The sequence below is a fragment of the Poecilia latipinna genome, unplaced genomic scaffold, assembly GCF_001443285.1.
Source record: "Poecilia latipinna isolate Pla-1442-1.1 unplaced genomic scaffold, P_latipinna-1.0 Scaffold106, whole genome shotgun sequence".
Lineage (NCBI taxonomy): Eukaryota > Metazoa > Chordata > Actinopteri > Cyprinodontiformes > Poeciliidae > Poecilia > Poecilia latipinna.
In genome coordinates, this window is record NW_015112722.1 from 166073 (window position 1) to 184351 (window position 18279).

Consider the following 18279-nt stretch of genomic DNA (forward strand, 5'->3'; position numbering starts at 1 on the left):
CTAATTTGGCTGTATTTTTTTTGTCTGGGTCATGAGTTTGGGAATTATTATTTTGTCTCCTGCTTGGCGAAGCAGCAAGACAGAGTTGTGTCTGTGTGTGTGTGTGTGTGTGTGTGCGTGTGCAGAGGCGTAGAAGACAGGCTGGAGACAGGGCTCTTTATTCTGTAGCTGCACTTGATTGAACGTGTCTAGGTTATGGATGGCTGTTTTTACAGTGATTTAGTGTGCGTGTGCGTGCGTGCATGTTTGTGTTAATGTGTTGTGAGCTTGTCTCTCTGCAGCTGGCTCTAATTAAAGTCAAGAGCGCTGCTGTAGCTGTAATGAGTTCTGTCTTTACCCCCCATTCACAAGCAGCCAACCATCAACTAGTGGGTCTAGGCTCACTCTGCACACACAAACCTTTTAATATGTACAGTGACTTGCAAAACTATTTGCACCCCTTGAACTTTTTCATGTTTTGTTGCATAACGGATGCAAACTTCGGAGTGCTTCGTCGTAATTTTATGCTCTGGACCAATGCAAGGTGGAACTTAACCGTGAAGTGAATGGAAAGATTATTTTAAATTTTTTTACTACACAAAACCTAAAATTGCAGAAACAATTGCAAAAGCCCCTTTGGTTTTTGCAATATAGCTCAAGCCTAGTTGGATGAGATGAAGAGCGTCACTTTTTTCCTTCTTGCCACAGGCTCCTAATTATTTTTTGGTCTGGGCTTTGACTTGGCCATTCTAACACATGAATACTCTTTGATCTAAACCTGTCCATTGCAGCTCTGGCTGCATGTTTAGGGTCTGGGCAGTAAACTTTTCACCCAGTCTCAACATCTTTGGAGGCTTTAACGGGTTTTCTTTCTGTATTGACTTTCCAGACACCTCTGACCAGCTTTCTTTTACTCGGTGAAGAAAAACCCCCTGTAGCATAATGTAGCCACCACCGTGTTTCAGTGATTTGCACATAGACTAAAAAACGTTCAGTTCTGGACTCATGTGATGGGAACACCTTCGTCCATATATTTGCTGTGTCCCCTCGGGCTTCATTTTGGGGTATCAGAGTAAGGAACTAAATACATGAAAATTCTTTCAGGTTTTTGAAAATGCAAAATGCGGAAAACCAAATATCCTTTTCTTTCCGCTCTAAGGTGTCTTACATAAAACCCACAGACTCTTAACCCTCATGTGTACCATTCCTCCTGCAGAGCCTCCTCTGGTGACCATAGAGCTGCAGCAGCAGGAGGTTGCGTTCGGAGAAACTGTGCGGATCATCTGTCAGGCCCGAGGAAAGCCCACTCCCTCAGTGACGTGGCTCCACAACGCCCGACCCCTCGCTCAGTCCTCCCGCCACCGCCTCACCTCGCGGGCGCTGCGCATCTCCAACGTGAGCTCTCAGGACGATGGCCTGTACCAGTGCATGGCGGAGAACGGGCTGGGCAGTTCGCAGGCCTCTGCTCGCCTCATCACGGTATCGACCGGTAAGCTGCTGTAAACTGGTGCTCCGCAGCGAGGTTTCTCTCTGTATCTGGAAGCCTTCAGATTTGATAGGGTGTGTGTTTTTCTTTGTTCTGTTAGGGATTTCATCTCGGGGAAGGCTGCCCCCTAATTTTCGCCCCCTCAGTCCCGATAAAGTGCTGAAGGAGCAGCCTCCTGTAAGGCCTGGGACCGCCGGAGCCACGCTGCCTCTGGACTGCTCCTCGTTACCGGGACAAATATTACCTGCAGAAGCCCCCATTATCCTCAGCCAGCCTCGAACAGGCAAGGCCGACTACTATGAGCTGACCTGGAGGCCTCGGCATGAACGAGGGTCCCCTGTGCTGGAGTATGTGATCAAATACAGAAAGGTAACGAGGGCTCTTACTAAACTAAATCTACGTGGCACCTCTTCCTCTTTTCTCTCTGACCAAGTCCTGGTTTTACTTCTAGGAGGGACCCCCTCTTGCTGAGTGGATCACTCGAAGTATCTCAGGTTCCCTCCATAAGCTGATTCTAACCAAACTGCAGCCAGACAGCTTGTATGAAGTAGAGATGGCTGCAAAGAATTGTGCTGGTTTGGGACAGCCGGCCATGATGACCTTCAGGACTGGCAAAGGTATGACAGACACATGTCATAACTTATTGGCATATTTTCAATCCCATGTAATTCTTTCTTGAGTAAAAAAATATTTTTTGGGGGGGGACCTTTCCATTCAGAAGTGGGGAATATTTGCCTAAACCTTCTAAGGTTTCTAACCTTGCCGGAACTACCATGTTATACCAAAGGAATGGCATGTTGGCCTAAAAATTCAATATGGGTATCATCTGTCTGAGCTCCTCCTTCTGCTTGTTCACTGTGTTCATACTTGAGTCATGATGTTGCAATGTTTCCCCCCAGAAAACTTGCTAAGCCTGGCGGGTGGGGCGCCCGGCAGTCATTCATCCAGTGGCCCGCTGTGTTTCTGAGTTGAAAAATGCTTAAAGTTGATGGAAAATGTGAAAAAAATTCACTCGATAATCACGTGTCATTGGAAAACTGGAAGATTAATATCTGAACACCAACTATAAAGACTTTTTTTAAAAAAGGCCAACATAAAAGAAAAAAAAAAAAAGAAAATAAAATAAATGAGCAATGCTAGGCCTGGTGGGGGCACAAGTAAAGCGTGGCGGCCCGCCAGCCTTATAATACACTGTGTTCACAGATTCTGCCGCTTGAGCTGTGGATCTGTTCATTTCACAGCGTTACTTTGAGCCTCTTGGCTGCTTCACTGATTATTGGTCTCTGCTTGCCTGAACTGTCAGTTTAGATGAACAGCCGTCTCTTGGTAGATTTGCAGTTTCCTGCAGGTTTCCGTTTTTAGATGGATTGAACAGTGCTCTGAGATTTTCAAGCCTGGTTTGAACTCTATAGAAGGTCTACATTTCTTCACAATTTGACCTCTGACCTGTCTGCTATGGTCCTTGGTCTTCATGATTATGTTTGTTCACTAATATTCTCCATCTAACCTCTAAGGTCTTCACAGAACCGTGAGATTTATTCTCGGATTAAACAACACAGACGCGGACTTCTGAAGTTAATTGACTGCAGTTGATTTTATTTTGGGTTGTCTTGGATAAGGGTCTAAATATGTAGATTTTATTGTTTCTGTGAAAACGGTTGGAAAACTGTGTATCCTATTGTTTCCACATAACAGCTCTGCACTTTTTTGTGTCATTTGTGGTTTTGTGTGACAAATTGTGTGAAATTTCAAAGTGCATGAACCCTTTTTATGAGGCACCGTCATCGATTTCACCATTTTAAACCCATAGTTCACAACAAAAAGAAATTAAATCTGCATTATTTCTTAAGACGACTTAAGAAAATATCTGTAGCACTAAACAGTTTTTTTTTCTGTCTTCAGTGCGTAAAGGAGCGTCCAACGACCCACCAAAAACCCCAGCTGTCCCTTCACCAAGCCTCTCTCGTAAGCCTTCTACCTGCGAATGCAACAAATCTGATTAACAGCAACTAATGGCATCAAAGGCCTAAACTAGGACTAACCTCAGCTACTAACCCTCTCCTCTAACAGTTTTCTCTCTTGCATTTCTGTCTGAAGGATGAGCTCTCAGTAAGTTGAGCACTTTGAGGCTGCATTGTTGTGCTGTGATTTATTTCCATATTGTCGCTACATATTTGACCCCGCCCTACCCTGCTCTCCGCAGCTCCCGAAGCTCCCGATAAGCCCACCGTCTCCATGGCTACGGAGACCTCGGCGTACGTGACTTGGATTCCTCGCGGCAACCGCGGCTTCCCCATTCAGTCGTTTCGGGTGGAGTACAAGAAGGTGAAGAGGCCCGGGGAGGACTGGGTGACGGCGGTGGAGAACATTCCCCCATCCAGGCTGTCTGTGGAAATCACGGGCCTGGAGAAAGGTTGGTTTGGAGGAGGGGAGTTATCGGATGTCGTTCCATGCAATTATGACGATGATGCCCTACGTAATTACAAGTTCCTCGGTCGGTAAATTTATCACCATAATGAGTATAGTTAAAGCCATTTCAGTGATTACTGACATTAATCAAAACATAACTAGGTTACAATTAACATAACATTTGCTCTGAGAAAGAAAACATAAAACTGCTTCACTCTGCCTTTTAAGTGTCTGAGTAGCCTGGGGCCGCTGATTGCGAATGTTCGTTCCTCTCCCCTGTAGGCACGTCCTATAAGTTTCGTGTGGTCGCCGTGAACGTAATCGGTTCCAGTCCACCCAGCGCCCCCTCCAAGGCCTACACTGTGGTGGGTGGGAAAACCCACGAGCGTCCCGTTGATGGCCCTTACATCACTTACAACGAAGCCATCAATGAGACCACGATCATCCTGAAGTGGACGGTACGTGTCCAAAGACATTTTTGACAGTCGGGGGAGGGTTTGAAATGTCTGAACTTTGCCAATTTAAGTCTGCAAATGTACTTAAAAAAAAAACATCGGGGAAACTGGGTTTGATATAAAGCTCATTGTGATCGTTACCTCCTCACTATAGTATGATCCTGTGAACAACACGCCCATCTATGGTTTCTACATCTACTACCGCCCAACGGACAGCGATAATGACAGCGACTACAAGAAGGATGTGGTGGAGGGGGACCGGTACTGGCATTCGATCACCGACCTGCAGCCGGAAACGGCGTATGACATCAAGATGCAGAGCTTCAACGAAAAGGGCGAGAGCGAGTTTGGCAACGTAGTAATCCTTGAAACTAAAGGTGAGAGCATTTACAGAGGATGTTTGTTGGATTTTCTTGAACATGTCGTTATCTGACCAAGATCTTCCTAAGCCTTTTCTATTTATTTTTTTCCTCAGCCCGACTTAATAACCCGCGACCTCGGGCTCCGGAGCCTACAGATCCGGAGGCTGAAGCCCCCGGCGTGCTGGTGCCACGGCCTGGTGACCTCCCCTACCTCATCGTTGGTATTGTCCTAGGAGCCTTTGTCTTCATCATTGTCGCCTTCATCCCGTTCTGTCTCTGGAGAGCCTGGGCCAAGCAGAGTGAGTTTTCCCCAGAGATCCTCAGGTTTTTGATGACAGGCTGTTGCCTTTGCACGTGTCCTAATTTATTACTCCATTACCTGCAGAGCAAGCGTCAGACTTATGCTTCCCAACTGTGGCTGCTCCGGTGTCGGCGTGTCAGTACACCATGGTTCCTCTGCAGGGACTGGCCCTGGTTGGACACTGCCCCCTGGACTCTCACATGACTCCTTCACGCAGCGTTTACCCCGCAAATGGAGAGTACATCCAGAACGGAAAAGCTCAGCACTGCCTTCCAGGACTGCAGCAGGTGAAAACACTTTGACTGAAGTGACATGTGGTACACTGGAACAAAAATCAGTAATAGAATTTCAGGAACTGTGTAAAAAAAAACAAAAAACTGCACATTTAAAGGCCAGTGTCAACATACTGGTGAGAACAGTTAAGAAAATGTTTTTACAAATACATTTGTAGGCTATAACTGGTTGAGATTAGCTTAATTTTAAACTAGAAATACTTGTAAGCCTTTTTTTTTTCATCCAAAAAGCACATTCATTAAATAACTAAATGTTGCATCTCAATCCAGACAATGAACTCAAAGCTTTTGCTAATTTTAATTTCTGGCTAGGTTTGTTCACTTGGGTGGGACAGAAAGGTGTTTTCCTTTTTGTTTTTTCACAAAAAACATTTGGCAATAGTTCCTGTTCTTTTTACGTTGCTGACTAACAAACTTTATAACAGTTCTGCTACTACTAATAATGTTTTGTTCTTTTATTGTTGAATAAAAACCTTTATGTTGTCTTACTTTGCAGGATGAAGTGGATTGTGACTTGGAGTGCAACACGCTTCTGCCACAGGCAAATGGACATCTGCCTCTTTACCAGTACTCCAGCAGGTTAATAATTATTAAATTATACGAATGGCATTTCATTAAGTAAGTAAAGCTAAAAATAAAAACTTTCTGCTATCATTGTAAATGTATATTTTTCTCAGGGAGGCGGATCATCAGGAACAGAGCCACTGTTCTCCTGACGACTCCACTCATCAGCTTCTGGCGTCTTCCCATGAATTTCTCAGCTCACAGGAAGCAGGAGGCGGTGTTGGGTTTGGTGACGGCACGCCGAACATCAATCAAAGTAAGTGTGGATTCTTCTAATATGGAAGGGACAGATGTGGCAAATAACCCTTTGAGATTTGAGCATCATTCTGCCCAATGTAAAAATCTTAAAAATATTTTTACCTGCTCTCTTTCATTCCTGCAGAACAGGAACCTCTCCGTCTTTTGTCACTTGAGGACGACGGCGTTTTCACCTCCTCTTATTCCACAACCACAATGCAACGATCCCAAGATACAATACAGGAAGTAAACATCCTCCCGAATGAAGTGTCCTCTGAGAATGTAGGGACGTCAGACACCACAGATGCATAACAGACTCTTGGTGAACAGAGGAAAGAAAAAAAAAGAGAATATATTTATTTTTGTATTAGAATATTTATATATTTATGCTTTTGTACATATAATTGTGTTATTATACTGTATATATGGGTATTTTCATATAAAAACATGATTAATTCATATATCTGCTCACTCTACATCCTTGACAAAGGGAGTCTGCATTTCCAGAGCGACTTCCATTTATTCAGCACTTCCACATCCAGACCTCACCCGTCCATTCCTTCCTCACTTCGCAGACATCACCCCTTCCTAAATGTTCATTGTGTTTAGCTTTATGCAGATCAGAAACAAAGGGACCATTTCTCCAATCAGATGCTGTAATTATGAGGTGCTGTCATCACGTTCTCAAGAACCGAAAACTGTGTACAGCTGTAACGTAATGTACTTTGCTCTTCATTAACAAACTATTAACAAGTGTATGCAATTTAAAATCATTGTTTTCAGTAGTGTACATGAGATTATATATTGTGTATAGTTATTTATTTGTTGGAGTTTATGGTATTTTTTTAAAAAATCATCACTGAATGGGAGAGATTCTGGAAAATAACAGTCATCGATAAGCTGAACTTTACTCTGCAGCCACTTCTGTTTACTTGTTCGCTGGTTACCAAAAGACTGCCAGGTGTGGAAGCTGTGACAGGTGTTAGTATTATTCCTTCCTGACAGGTCAGTGGAAAAAGTATTACATAAAAGTGATCAAAATGAAGGAGATCCTGAATCTACACTCCCTAAAGAGTGCAGGCTGTTTTCTGCACATGCTGGAGCACTATTGCATGTAAATAAAAAGCTTATAAAATAATTATGGGTGTTTTGTTTCTTTTGTCTAGCTTCGAGTCATTAGCTGGTGTTTCGGCTATAATATACTAGCCACTTGGTGTGAAATGCTCAACACAATCATTTTATTAAAAATGATTTACCGTGGAAAAAGGATAAACAACAAACAAGCTAGCATTATGCTGTAAATAAGAGTATGCATTATCTGCTGTTGGGTGTTATGCTCAATGCCTGATATACTTGTGTCATACAACATTCAGATCTATGCGTTGGTGTTCTCAAATAAGCTACAAATGGCATGTTAGCACAACAGATAATCTATGTTGACAGCAGCTAATATGCTAACATGTTAGCAGCAAGAAAAAAAGGCAGATTAATGACAGTTATCCTTATAACATTAGCATGTTTGAAATGGTATACAAAAGCTAAAGTTAGGCAAAATACTAGAGTTATCAATAAGTATGCTAGCTAAAGCAAACATCTAGAGATGACGCAAAGAAGGATTGTTCATATGAACATTAGATTGTCCTGGGCCTCCTCTTCACTGCCTTTGAAGCAGCGTCTTTTTCAAAAGCTAATTCATAACTGCTGTGATGCAGATCACTGCTGGAGAGTCTTCCTGCCTACTCAGGTGAGTTAAAATGTTTTTTTGAATACTAATTCTGTAAAATAAACTGGATTCTGAAAACAAGACAAAACAACTCACGGAAATGACAATGTTATCCTTATAAATTTTATTTATCAATTTTGTATTTACAAATACATAATCTAGCAACTTTTATATGAAATATTGGTATTTACAAAATAGCTCTTCGAAAAATCTGTACAGTACAACCTGATAAGTTAGTAAATTAAATTAGTAACTGTGCAGAAGGTTTCCTTTTGACCCGAAATTCAAGTTCTAAACTTTTATATTTTCTTCAGAACCAGTTTAACCAACATTTCGAAAAGGAGCATACGGGACTTATTTCCATAAAATCCAAAAGCCTTATGGAAATTTTAAATGATTACTATGACATTAGGCATGTCAAAAAGAGAAAAGCAAAACAAAAAACTGAAACTGAGTGGACATGTAAACAACAAATCCCCTCACATCAAGTGCTTCATCACTTCTTTCTTTAACGTTGAAACAAACTACACATTTCAAACAGACAATGCAATTGTTTGCTCTTGAACAACAGTCCAAAAAGGCATTAAACTGAAACTCATCACACAGCTGAACTGCCATCATGGCCCAGGATGTGGCTGATGTTGTGGGCCGGACGATTGGGTTGCTTGCTTGAGTCAGCTGATGATGTGTTGGTCAGGGACAGCAGAGGGGACATCTGCATGGATGAGCCATCCGAGGGCATGCCGGTGGCGATTTCGGGGAACAGCGAGGTGAGGCTGAAGTTGGAGATGTGAGGGGTGATTCCAGACGACGGCATGGGAGGCATATCAGGAAGCAAAGGGAAACTGGCCTGACCGAACCCCACTGGCCGCGTCGGGGAGAGGATGGAGCTGAATCTGTTGTTGAGAGGAGGAGCATTGGCCTTATCGGTGCTCGGGCTTGTAAACATTTGGTTGGGGAAGTACTGGAGGGCGACATCACCGGGGAGGCTGGGATGGGCAGCTGGAGAGTACGAGGGGTAAAAGGAGGGTAAAGTGTTCTGGGGCTCCACGGGGAGGAGGGACGGTGTGCGAGAGGTGCTGGGTTGGCTCACTGGAGGGATAAATGTAGAGTTTGCATTAATCGGGGGAGGAGGGTTCATCCCTCCCTCTGAAATAAAGGGGAACCCAAAGTTCTGAGCCAGGTGTTGGTCAGCAACAAGATTGTTGTCACTGGGAACCTGTGCGCCGTCTGCCATCAAGCACACAATGGTGGTGCGGCGGTTCTCTCCTCCAGGCTGAGTCCGGCCCAGCAGGACCCCTCCCCCCGAGGGCAGAGGTAGGTGGCTCTCTGCCTCAAAAGGGTTGGTGGGTCTCTGCGCTCCCGATCGATGTCTCAGTTTGACGGGATGAGCGTCTCTGGGTATATGTCGGGAATGCTGGCTGACAGCAACGGGGGGTCTAGGGATGGCAGAGGAGCGGCCGGGCTCAGAGCTGCTGTGGGGGGTCGGAGGGTGGGGCAGACCTGCTCGGACGCCGGGCCCTACGTGCATATTACTGCTGACCTGAGAAATGTGGCCCTTGTTGGCCTCTGTGAGTCGCATAGCTGGGGCCTTCTGGGACTGAGGCACGCTCGGACTGGAGGATTTGGCCTGGATGTCTCCTGATGAACTTCCAGGCATGCAGCTGTACTCCATGGTCACTGGGGGGCAACACTGAACTGCTCGCTGATGGTTGCTCTGCTCAGGAAGGTGTGGAGAGAGGAGGCTTTGCATGAAACTCTGGTGGCAGGCTTCCTGTTCCCGTGGCAGCGCAGGACCAACTTGGACTCCCTGAGGGCCGGGATGGGGTCCACTGTAGCTGCCACGATTTCTTACGTCTGCAGTGGGGCCGACACTCATCCTGAATCCTCCCTGCTGCTGTCCCTGAGGGCCCCGCTGAGAGGGGGGTACCGACTTGGGGGCCATGTCACTCCCACGAGAGACCTGAGCTTCAAAACTGCCGAGCTGATGCGTTCCCCCTCCACCAGCCATTGCCTTGAAGGACTGACACTCAGATATGCGTTGGTCAGCAGATGTAGAATGGTCGGATGAAAGGCGGTTCTGAGGGTTGTGAACAATGCCAGCCTTCCCTCGCGATGTGTCCAGGTAGCTGTGGAGGTCTGGTTGCTCTTGGGTGGCACCTCGACCGGGCTGGAGATGGAGAGCCATGCGTTGCTGCTGATCCCCGCTAGTGGAGCTTTTACCGATGAGTGCCTCTGCAGAGTAGTTCGACACGCGGTGACGCTCCTGTCGAGACGGAGCGCAGGCCAGCTCAGATGAACGCGACACCGTGTTGGTAGGAGGAGAGATGAGCTGCTGCTCTAAACTTCTAGAGCTCATCATCCTCTGCATAGCATTATGGTCCTGACCAGACTGCAGCAGAACGACAAGTTAAAGACACAAAAATCTTTATATTCCTCAGTAAATATGTAAAAAGGATGAAATTCTGCAAATTACAAGAAATCATAAATAAAAATGATTTCAGTCAGCCAATTCCAGGATTCCTTTACCTTTTTAATAGTAAAAGTTCCCTGCTTCAAAAGAAAGAAAGAAAGGTTGAAATAAATTGCAAAAGAAAGAGTGAACGAAAGACACAAGAGCAAAAGTGCTAAGGGAAGACAGCAAAAGAAAGAATGAAAGAAAGGTTCCACCATCTAAAATGAGCAGGTGCTACTAATCAAAAGCAAGGTTCATAACTTAGAGGATGAACTTTAGCAGTATTTCTCATTTAGATTCAAACAAATGATCATAAACTATACATTAGTAACATGTTACCCATACCCACCTTGAGGTGGTCCTGCTGAGCCAGGTGGCTGTTGTGATGGGCCCTGGATCCCACTGACTGGGCCTCACATGTCTTGTCCTGATGCCTAAAGTGCTGCTGTTGAATCTGTTGCTGTAAATGCTGAGGATGTCTGGGATGAGAGTTCTGCTGCAGCTGCTGCTGCTGCTGTTGATGTTGAGTCTGGGGAGGCTGCTGGTGCGCCTGCTGCTGTTGTTGGTGTTGTGGATGAGACGCTTGGTGCTGTGTTGGTTGTTGATGCTGTTGAGGCTGTTGGTGGGACTGCTGGGGATGCTGTGACTGCTGCTGATGGGAATGCTGATGAATTCCAGGCTTTTCCAGGTGATGTTGCTGCTTCTGCTGCAAGCCAGCAGGTGAGCCAGTTTGATTCCCTCTGACGATTCCCCGCTTCTTCTGGACATGCTGCTGCTGCTGTTGTTGTTGTTGTTGTTGTTGCTGCTGCTGCTGCTCCTGCAGTGCCCTCTGGTGTAGTGAGTGGCGCTGTGCAGGGTCAGATTGAGTCAGGTGGTGCTGCAGATGATATAAATGGTGTCTCTGCTGCTCTTGTTGCTGCTGTTTCATGTAAAGGTTTCCTCCCAGATGCTGACTGGGCTGGCTAACAGGATGCTGCGGGTGACCCTGTGGCAGATGAAGCCCGCCTGCCTGGTTCTGCTCAGGAGGACCTTGAACTGGGCAGTGACCATCAATGGGGCGCACGACTGGGCTCATGAAGGAGTTTGATGAGAAAAGAGGGCCTCCATTTTCTGAATTAATCCTAGTCATTACAGCTGCAGAGGTGGACGGCAGCTGTCCCAACATCATCTGACTGTGGTCTGGTGCTTTCACATCCATGTGGCCCACTGGGTTACCCGGCGGAGGGCAAGGCTTTGGTCGTTTTCCTGCATTTAACATCGCTTCTTCTGGGGCTTGTCTTTTGGAGATCATCTTCCCATGTCGCTCACCTACCACACTTCCAGGAGGGCCTCTTATAGCATTATTTTTCAAGGCGGCATACTCTGCTACTTGGGCAGTGCCTGAACAGGTTGAGATGGCGTTGCTTGAGGGTAGGGACATATGAGTAGATGTCCCGGCTGGAGAAGGAACTGACCCCTGTTGGGCGGTCAGACTGGGGGAACTGGGATAGGGTTGGTGACTGGAGCTGGATCTGATCAGATTGTTAACACTGAGGCTAGCGGCTGTCCCACCTTGGGTTGAACTCTGAGACTGTCCTGGAGGGAGAGGTTGAGATTTTGAGCAAGCAATATTTTGCAGATGTCTGTTTGGCCCACTCACAGACACATCATGGTGTTTAGCCGCAACTTGGTCCATCAGTTTGGTTATCTTGCCCGGCTGCCCAGCTGAGCCTCTGTCTCTGCTGGAAGACACTGGTGGGGTTTTGGGGGAGTCCCATGTAGCTGAAGCAGTGTTGTCCCCTGAGCATCCTCCACTTCTTCTCTCTGGGCTATCTTGTTCTAGCATCGCCAACGCGAGCATCTCCGCTTGTTCAGATGTAAATGCAAATGATCCAAAGGAGCCGGAAGACACACCGATGCTATGGCCTTGAGGAAGCATCGACGCGACAGAGAATCCTCGACCACCAGCTCCCCCTGTGGTCATTGGAGAATCAGTCTGCCTGTTGGACGTAATATTCTGCTCCATTGCCTGGTCATCCAGGTTTGTGTAAACTTGTTGAGACATTGCAAAGTCCTTCTTTAAGGGAGCTTCAGACATCACCCCAACCAATCCTTCTTTTCTTGCTGCTGTGGAAGGCCTCTCCTCCAGAGCATCCCTGTCAATCCTTGTTGTCTGAGTTGGTTTGACTTCTGCAGGACGAGACAAGGAAGGTGGGGGAATGTTCACATCAGTCTGTTGTGAAGGAGCTCTTGCAGTACTAGCCTTTTTCTTAATTTCTATAGTTGATGTGGAAACTCCAACAGAGGCGTCTGGAACCAAATCAGTGGGTATACGTGATGAGATGACAGGTGTGGTGGGCTGAGAAGAGGATGAAGTGGTGGGCTGAGAAGAGGATAAAGTGGTGGGCTGAGAAGAGGATGAAGTGGTGGGCTGAGAAGAGGATAAAGTGGTGGGCTGAGAAGAGGATAAAGTGGTGGGCTGAGAAGAGGATAAAGTGGTGGGCTGAGAAGAGGATAAAGTGGTGGGCTGAGAAGAAGATGGTTGATCTTGGATCTTTGATTTCTGGGGAACAGTAGGTTGCACTGTGTTGGTATTCTGAGTCACTGATGCAGTAGACTGAATACAGATTGGGGGCAAACACAAACTAGAATCAGAAGCAGAAGTTACATGAGGGTCACTGGAAACTGCAGAGGTGACTGTGGGTTTATTTTGTTTAGCAACAGAAGAAGCAGCAGCTGGCAGGCTTTGCATTATGGTAGTTGTAGTTTTAACAGTTACTTGTTTAACCTCTGACACCAAAGGTTTGGTTACAGCAGAGCTGCTGTTAGAAACTGGAGTAATTTTAGTCTTGACTGCTAAAGCTGAGCCACTTGATGGCTTGATAGGCGTTTCACATACGACCTTTGGTGCAGCCGAGTTACTCTGAGATGCACAGACAGGGCTTTTATCCTGCATCGGACAAAATACAACAGAGTTGCTGGATGAACTGCACACGATCATTTGCTGTGTGTCCTGACCCGGTGCTACACAGCTCACAGCATTTCGCGACTCTGAAATTGTGGTGTCCATTGGTTGGATGTTTGCTGAGGACTGTAAAACTTGAGATGCTTTATCTTGGACTGCCTGGCTATCTTTAGCAGTAGCATTAGCAGATTTTTTGAGAGGAATTAGTTGTGCAGTCCTGAGCTCTTTCTTTTTGGGAGATTTGGTCCTTTTAGCAACCACTCTCTTTGTGTTTACAACCATGTGGGGCTTTTTTCCTGAAGGCTTAGAGGTGCTGGCAGCTATCCCCAACGGAACCTGTAGCTGCTGAGCAGGTAGTGCAGGTGCAGATCCAGGTGAAGGTGCAGTAACACCAACTGATGATGTAGGGGTAAGCAGACCACTGCTCTGGCAAGACAGAGGGAGGCCTTGAGATATGCTCTGGTTGAGACTGCTAAGGGCACCTAAACTGTTGAGGGCCACATTAGTAGTGGGCTCCTCAGTGGTGGTGGGCTGTACCAGTTGGAGGGTGCTCGGACCGATCTGGGAGCCACCTTTATCAGAAGTTTTCACTGGCTTCAGAGCAAACACCTGGCCATTCACAGTGATTGTTTGTGGGGCTGTGGAGACTGGTGAAGAGGAGCATCCCTGGCTGACCTGCAGAGGATGGCTCACCTCAGGCTGGGTGGGACGAGGCAGGATATGCACGAGCTGCTTTCCCCCAACACTTTGTAAAGGAGGGACAGTCACTGAACTGGTTGTGGTTGGTGTTTGAGTGGAAACAGCAGGGAGTGAGGGAGGACCAATGCTCAGCTGGGAGCTCTGAGGAGCAGACGCAGCCTGACTGGGGGCTTGGATGATCACTATATGCTGACAAGGCGTTTGATTCGAAATGTCCTCTCTCACAACCTGCTGAGTGGGGCAGGCACTGGCCTGCTGCAGGATGACAACACTTGGATTGTTCGTGCTCTGAGGTGCGGTTACACCTGGTGCTGCAGCAGTAGCACCGGCTGGGTTGACCTGCAGGACCTGCATGGTCTGCAGAAGGGGTAGCACAGCAGCTTGATGCTGAGGAACCAGGGTTTGCTGAGGCTGTGGAAGAAGGGCTGTTGGAGGATGAGGAACCAATGACGCTGGCTGCAGAACTGCAGGCTGAGGCTGAGCGATCACAGCTGGTTGCGGCATTATGGCTGACTGGGGTACAACCGCACATTGAGGCTGTGTCCGGTTTAGAACTGCTGCTTGTAGCTGAGTGGTACTTTTGAATGGATTAGCTGGGATACGAGTTGTGATAGGTGCCTGCTGTACAGGCACGTGTGGCTGCAGCTGTATTTGAACAGGATTAACAGAGGGTCTGCTGCCCACAGGACATACTGCAACCTGCTGGACCGTCTGGGTGGTACTGCTAACCTCTGGTGTAGACAAACTTTGGCAAACTGGTTGCACTGTGTTTCCTGCCATCTGCAATGTTGTCCAGGTCGTCTGTGTGCTGCCTGCAGCTCCAGCCCTAAGAACAGTTTGATTGGCAGGAACTGCAGTGTAGCTTACAGTTCTGATGGCAGAGTCCGGTGTCCCCAAAGAGGAACCCCCCGATGATGCAGAGGTTATGGTCTGGGTAGATGTAGTGCGTGTGGACACAGACTGCGCAGTGCTTTCAGTGGTATGTGGCGAGGCTGAATTAGCTACTAAGGGAATGCTCTGAGGCGGGGGATCGGGCTGCGCCTGCTGGAGCAGGGATGTGGTGGCTGCAGGGATCTGGAGGGTTATGTAAGACACAGAAGGCGCCAAAGAAGGGCCTACAGCAGGTGTTTCAACCACACACTGCTCCAACATCCTCAGACCTGATTTTGACGGAGAGGGTGTCGTGGTTGAGCCAGGGAGCAGTGCAGGGGTGGTAGAAGAAGTACTGACTTGCAGTAGAGCTCCATTAACTTGCAATCTGGTATCAGATGGTGGCTGAACTGCTTCAGAGGACTTCTTTCCCGGGCTTGCCTGTTTCCCTGCAGGGCCGATCACATTGCCATTGGAATAAACAACAATTCTCTTCGGGAGCTGATGGGTAGGAGTCACTTTTGCCACTTTGGCACAGCGGTGCTTTCCCTTCCAGTGAATAGTTGGGTCCTCTAAAAGGCTAATATCATGAGCTTTGAGGAGCTCAATGTAGTGAGCGCTCTCCTTTCTCAGTTCATCCAACTGACGCCGCAGTCTCCGGATCTCCTCAGCTGCATAAAGACAAAGCAGGCATTTGTATTTTTAAATAAATACTTAGGTGATTGATAAACATCAAGTGGAGCATAACTGTGCAGTGGTTTTCTTTTTTCTAATAGATGCAATTTTTAGGGGCAGGACTAAATAAGCCATTAATTCTTCCTGCTCCCTCAAGGTTGGGTGCCCTGCAACTTTTACATATGCCTCTGCTTCAACACACCAGAGTCAAATAATGAGGTTATTAGCAGGACTCTGGAGAATTTAACTGAATACTAAGGCGGTAATTCAGCCTCAGGTATGTTGGACCAGAGATGCATCTAAAAGATGCCGGACACCGTCCCACATGCTACTTTTAGAAACAAGGCTGAATGTATAGCGTTATAATTTTGATTATTATAATTATTGTTAGCATGCATAAAAACTTCAAGCACAGCTTGTCACTTCGCAGTTGGTAGACTTGATTGAGGGTTGTGGGATAAATAGAAGATCCTTTTAAAGTTCATGAAAAAAAAAAAGTACAAAAAAACCCTGACCTTGGACTTTATCACCACCTTCCAGAAGCAGTGTATCATTTTGTTTCTTCAGCTCAGTAATGTAGCGAAAAGCTTGGTCCAATATCATGTTCTTACTCTAAAAACAGAACATTGACATAAAATAAAAAATACACACTGTACTAGATAGACACATGGATGACTGTAATTCAATAAAAAGCAGCCATTTACCTGTTTAAGTGCCTGAGAACACGGCAGAAGATTTCCAATGCGATTAATCCCCGCATTAATTTTCTCCTTTCTGTGTCTCTCAACTATATGCAAACACAAACAAAGAGAAAGTAGGTTTTATAATCCAATCAAATTTTAGGTAAAAAAAAAAAGACCTATAGCTCAACTGTTATTAATTAGCAGTTTTTAAAAAGTTTCAAAAGTAGCAGATATGATGTTACCTGCATTATGAGATTCTTTGTTTTTCTTCTTTCTGCAGAAAGTGAAGAATTGATAATGCATTGAAAACATTTACAAAGGTTATAGGTGGGCAATATGATTTTGGTCCATTTGTTTCAAAAGAAAAAAGAATAAATTATTAGAAACATGTTTGGAGTATTTTTTTTTAAGTTAGGCAATGGGATGCCATCATCATCAGGATGAATATGAACTTGGGGTGCATCTGTACAAAGCAATCCCAGATCAGCCTGTACTTTGGCATGACTCACTTCAATCAAGAGAAACAAATAAAAAGGGCACACTACAGAACTCAATGGACATTTGTTTACATTTTATTTTGTTAATAAAGGTTAATAAAGGATTAGCAGGTATAGTCGATGGACTGAGACAAATGAATAAGCAATAAAACAACTTAAAAATGGTCAATGTTTTTCAGGAACTTTTAAACAGACTACAGATTGGTTCAAATCACTTCTGAGTTGTTTTTGTAATTGTTATCCTTTGCCATTACAATATACCAAACACTGATACTGTGATAACAACTGTGATTTAAGACATATCTAATGGTTTTAAATCAAATGATCAACAATTTGTTGAGCAACAAATCATAAAACAATGGAGGATAATTTTCAACTAAAGGATTTAAGAGGAACGCTTTTTTTATATTAAGAGAAAAAAAAGTAAAAAAGAAAAACAATCAATGACAGTGCAATATTTATATTCTTTGTAAAAAATAAATAAATAAATAAATAAATAAAAGACCAAAGAATGGGGAGCCTGTCTATTTAAGCAAAGCGTTGTCCACGTATTGAATATCCCCATTCTCTTTAAACTTAACATGTTCATATTTATATAAGCATACTCACTTGGGTTTTCGACCAGGTGTCTGAGTTTCAGTCATCTCTGGCATCCTGTTTTAACAGTTGCCTGAATGGTGAAACGTGCCAGTTAACGCATTCAACAACTGGACCTTAAGTCCGGTCTGCTCCCGTCCTGCACACAACACAAAAACGCTGTAATCATCAACAGCTACATATTAACAACTCCTATGTTACATTTGGGCTTCCTCCAGAGCAACTGGATGCTAACATGCTAGTGCAGAGTAACCTAGCTTTACTGCAAACCTAAATGCTATAACATGTAAACTTCTGCATAAAAACAGCTTCTTTGACAAACTGTTCAAACAAATGTTCTACTTCAACATAATCACATCGACAATAGATGACGTTCAAACGTCTGTTCTGTCACTTAAATAGCAGAAAGCTATCAACCTGAGCATTTAAACAAGCTAGTTTAGCCAACAGCTATCTTAGCTTACCGTTACCTAAATAATTATTGGACAAATTAAAAACGAAATAATTTACGTTCCATGTAACTAAGCGTAGTGCAACAAACGTAAATTCTACCAACCTCTAACTTCGGCATTGTGGTGAATATATGTTCCAGTAACAACTTAGACATTAGGAGCTAAGCTAGCAGAGCATCCAGCTCATCTCTCAAAACAATCTAGATACACCTAAATCCGTGCAGAAGAGGGTTGTACCTTCGAGACAGCCAATGGAATCGCGAGTCTAAGAAGTCTCAACCAATCACAAAACGGTAAGGAAGATATCACTGTACGAGTTCGTGTCTAGTAAGGCTCCATTAGTTTATACATGTAAAATATGTACCTCCTCTATCGTGAAGGGTTAATATATATATAGAATTTTTTTAAATATCCTCAGAATATAAAGTTATATCATAAATACTACGAAAACGTTGTAGGCTAATAAAAAGATATGTATGAGGAGAAATGCTTTTTCAAATTCCTATTACAGTTCAAAGCACACTTTTACCAAATTAAGATACTTACCTGAATTTAAATCGGACCAAACTTGTTTTAGATCACTTCAAATTATCAAAAT

At 45.0% G+C, this 18279-nt stretch overlaps 2 protein-coding genes across 2 annotated transcripts in view; one reads left to right on the forward strand and one right to left on the reverse strand.

The window, feature by feature from the left end:
• Positions 1–7221, forward strand: part of boc (BOC cell adhesion associated, oncogene regulated) — a 33242-nt gene extending 26021 nt beyond the window's left edge. Inside the window, exons 7-18 of the mRNA XM_015027738.1 lie at positions 1196–1468; positions 1566–1834; positions 1917–2082; positions 3368–3430; positions 3669–3878; positions 4157–4332; positions 4484–4706; positions 4805–4990; positions 5077–5279; positions 5782–5864; positions 5963–6105; positions 6232–7221. Of these exons, the coding sequence (XP_014883224.1) occupies positions 1196–1468; positions 1566–1834; positions 1917–2082; positions 3368–3430; positions 3669–3878; positions 4157–4332; positions 4484–4706; positions 4805–4990; positions 5077–5279; positions 5782–5864; positions 5963–6105; positions 6232–6398 (2162 nt within the window). The 3' untranslated portion in view covers positions 6399–7221. The remainder of the gene's footprint in view (positions 1–1195; positions 1469–1565; positions 1835–1916; positions 2083–3367; positions 3431–3668; positions 3879–4156; positions 4333–4483; positions 4707–4804; positions 4991–5076; positions 5280–5781; positions 5865–5962; positions 6106–6231) is intronic.
• Positions 7222–7913: 692 nt separating this feature from the next.
• On the reverse strand, positions 7914–17924 carry usf3 (upstream transcription factor family member 3). Its single transcript, XM_015027739.1, has 7 exons — positions 17786–17924; positions 17242–17368; positions 16378–16409; positions 16157–16239; positions 15968–16064; positions 10614–15448; positions 7914–10201 (listed from the first exon to the last, which is right to left on the reverse strand). The coding sequence occupies exons 2-7, from the start codon at positions 17283–17285 to the stop codon at positions 8408–8410; spliced, it is 6885 nt and encodes a 2294-aa protein (XP_014883225.1). The 5' UTR covers positions 17286–17368; positions 17786–17924; the 3' UTR covers positions 7914–8407.
• Between the last annotated feature and the right edge of the window lie 355 nt (positions 17925–18279).